The 3,194-nt window shown below is 29.4% G+C and overlaps 1 protein-coding gene across 1 annotated transcript in view; it reads right to left on the reverse strand.

Moving 5' to 3' along the window:
• Nucleotides 1–796: 796 nt before the first annotated feature.
• The window catches only part of LOC117170353 (endonuclease III-like protein 1), a 5,605-nt gene continuing 3,207 nt past the window's right edge, over nucleotides 797–3,194 (reverse strand). The window contains exon 2 of the mRNA XM_033357089.1: nucleotides 797–1,414. Within this exon, the coding sequence (XP_033212980.1) occupies nucleotides 1,010–1,414 (405 nt within the window). The 3' untranslated portion in view covers nucleotides 797–1,009. The remainder of the gene's footprint in view (nucleotides 1,415–3,194) is intronic.

Genomic DNA, 3,194 nt, shown 5'->3' on the forward strand with positions numbered 1-3,194 from the left:
ATTAGCACCCGCTCCCGGCGAGATCCTGCGGTTGTCCTTATGACAAATTTTTTAATTATATTAATTTATTTTTAATTTAGGTGCGTTAGCAAACGTCTTTTCTTTAAACTAAGTTTTTTTTGTTCGTTCTTGAATATATAGGCACAGAAACTTAACATTCCGTATAATTGATTTACTGCTATTCTCAGGAAAAAAGAACCGATAGAAAGTGATTCGGTCTGAATTGCGTATCTGTCATTTGCAGATTGAAAGAATGAAAATACAATCGGTTGGCCACATTTTCAATCGGTCACCTATGCGCAGTGCTTTAAATCTGCCATTCCACATTCCTATGGGCATTCTACGATTTATTAATGTGCATATGAATGGCATGCAGATAGATTGAGGTTCAATATGAAATGGAGTTCTTAAAAGATCACACCCAATGGTAAAAATACGATGCGCACATAGCAATTTTCAATAAGCGTGAATCTGAATATATATATTTAATTAATCCGTAGATTATCTTCCTTTATCGTTTGTAAATTGAATAGTGTAAAACTGGATAAAAGAAATATTAAAACACAGTCTGATGAATAAAAATAGAGTAGCTTTCATAGACAAAGGATTATTTTTTTCAATAATTGGATTTGTAATTAAAATGTTTTTTTTTTCTAAACGCAAAATATGAATAAATAGATGATCAGATAATATTCCATCAAGATACTACGAAATACTCCGTATTTGAATAAATAAATAAAAATTACAAAATAAAAAATTCAGTATATTTAGTTTTAATACATAGGTTGCGATACATATTTTGTGATTAGCATATTTTTTATATATCTTATGAAAAACTGATCTGCATAGCTTAATATTTATCAAAAATAGTAAATTTACAGTTAAATTTACATAAAACTAATAGTAACGCGTTTTCGTATATTTTTAAAATGTTTTTCATATTCTAAACAAAATTATAAACAATTTTAATACATACGTTGTAAGGGCCAAGTCCTTAAAAAATAGTCGTTCACTTTTTAAATACTCCATTCTTTTTCGGAAAGGGGCAGATATCCTTATTGAGACATTCGCTACATTTGGGTCTTTGAGGCATGCAAACAGTTTGACCGAATCCCACGAGTAGATGATTTACTTCTGCCCACAAATCTCTCGGTAGCCAGGCTTCCAATTCTTTTCTAGTATCTTCTGGACTTTTAGTTGATTTTTTTACCCATCCTAAACGGTTACTAATACGGTGGACGTGTGTATCGACACCTATTCCAGAAATTTGGTCCCAAGCGATCTGCATGCAAATGTGAGCCATTTTTGGGCCAACACCTGGTAATTCGCATAGTTTTTGCGCTGTATCTGGAATGTCACCATTGTATTTTTCCTTTAGAATCACTGAAGTCTTCTTCAAATATTCTACCTTTCTCTGAAAGAACAACGTTTCGTATAATCGCTTTTAATTCTATTACAATTTTCCGAATACAGGGATCACAATCTGTCCCCTTTTTTACCTTATTCCCTTTTCCCCTTTTTGTCCGCTAAAATTTTGTAAATCCCCTAAAACCCTTGAAATCGAGAATTTTTACCTAATTGTCCTCTTTCCCTCTTTTTTCACAAAATTACGATTCATATTTTCGAATCATGAACAGAAATTACAAGCCATTAGAAAACAATACAAACATAGTAAATAGAGATTTTTCTCAAAAATAGGGGAATAAATTATTTTAAATAAAATTAATGTAGGTATTAATGTGAAATTCAAATTGAAACGCATAAAATTCCTAAAAAAATTAATTAAAATATTGCATTTTGAACAAAATAATTGCACTTTTAACCAAATAGTTGAACAGTCAACCAAAAAAATAAATTTTCAACCAAGAAAATTAATTTTCAACCAAGAAAATTAATTTTCTTACAAAAAGACGAATTTTCAACTAAAATTACGAATCTTTAACAACAGAATGAATTTTTAACAAAGCAGTTTAAGTTTTAACCAAGTAGATGAATCTTCAACCAACAAATATTTTAATTTTTAATCAAAGACAGTTGAACTAATTTAAAAAATACGAATGTTCAATAAAATAGTTAATTTTTCATCCAAGAGAAAAAAAATTCAATCAAATTTTTGAATTGTATCAAGAAAAATTCAACAAAACAGTTTATTTTTTAGCCAAGACAGAAAAAATTTCAACCAAATTGTTGAATTTTCAAGCCAAAGAAAAGGAATTTTCTAAAAACAGTAAAACTTTTATCCAAAAAATAGTTATGTGTCAACCAAAAATAATTGAATTTTCTTATTCGCTTCTATTAATTCAGTTCGCATGGAATAGAAAAAATGACAAAAAGGGGCGAGTATGGGAAATACTGTGAAGTCTGCACTTAATACATCGGAATTTTGATTCATTCTCAATCCTTTAAAAATATTGGGTTAGAAAACTGAAAATTTTGCTTAGAAAGTAAAGTTAATGTTCTACTAGAGTTGTTGGCTTGGTTTTAGATGTTCGCAAAATTCGTATTTAAAAAAATGGTTATCTTCATAATTTTGTTATTTTGTAAAAACAATGTTTCTCATTTCTGTTTTTTACACTATAGTACTTTTTAGCTGGTATTAAAAAATATGTTGATAAAATTACATTTCTAAACCTTCAAACATGATCATTTTTCAATTCTGTTGAAACGAGGAGCTCCTGTTAGAGGGCACTTTCGTTCAATTTTTATGAGACACCCAACATTATATAAGGAATCAAAAATCTATCTATACTAATAAAAATACCTCAAAATATACATTTAAAAAATTCAAATATGAGCATTTTCCCACTCGTTTGTTAAAGAAAAGGCGCTAATGTTAAAAGACACTTTCGTTAAATATTCATTCGAGATAACCATATGATACATTTCTTTTAATAACAAATGAAATTCCCTTTTTTTAGAAAAACTCCCCTTTTTACATAAAATTGAACTTCTGAACTTCTGTAATGAAATATTTTTTAAATTCAGAAAACTACTCATCAATGCAATTTCATAAAATTATAACAATTTGGTTGAGAGAAAATAAATATTCGTCTGACTACTGATACCTGTCCAGAGAACGGTGCACTTACCCTATGATCTACCAGGTGTATACATATGAAACCGGTATTGCCATCTAGCGGCCAGTAGGCACACTTGTAGGCACTGTCGGAACTTACCATTTGTGCTAATTGGCG

This window comes from Belonocnema kinseyi, chromosome 3 (genome assembly GCF_010883055.1).
Source record: "Belonocnema kinseyi isolate 2016_QV_RU_SX_M_011 chromosome 3, B_treatae_v1, whole genome shotgun sequence".
Taxonomy (NCBI): Eukaryota; Metazoa; Arthropoda; class Insecta; order Hymenoptera; family Cynipidae; genus Belonocnema; species Belonocnema kinseyi.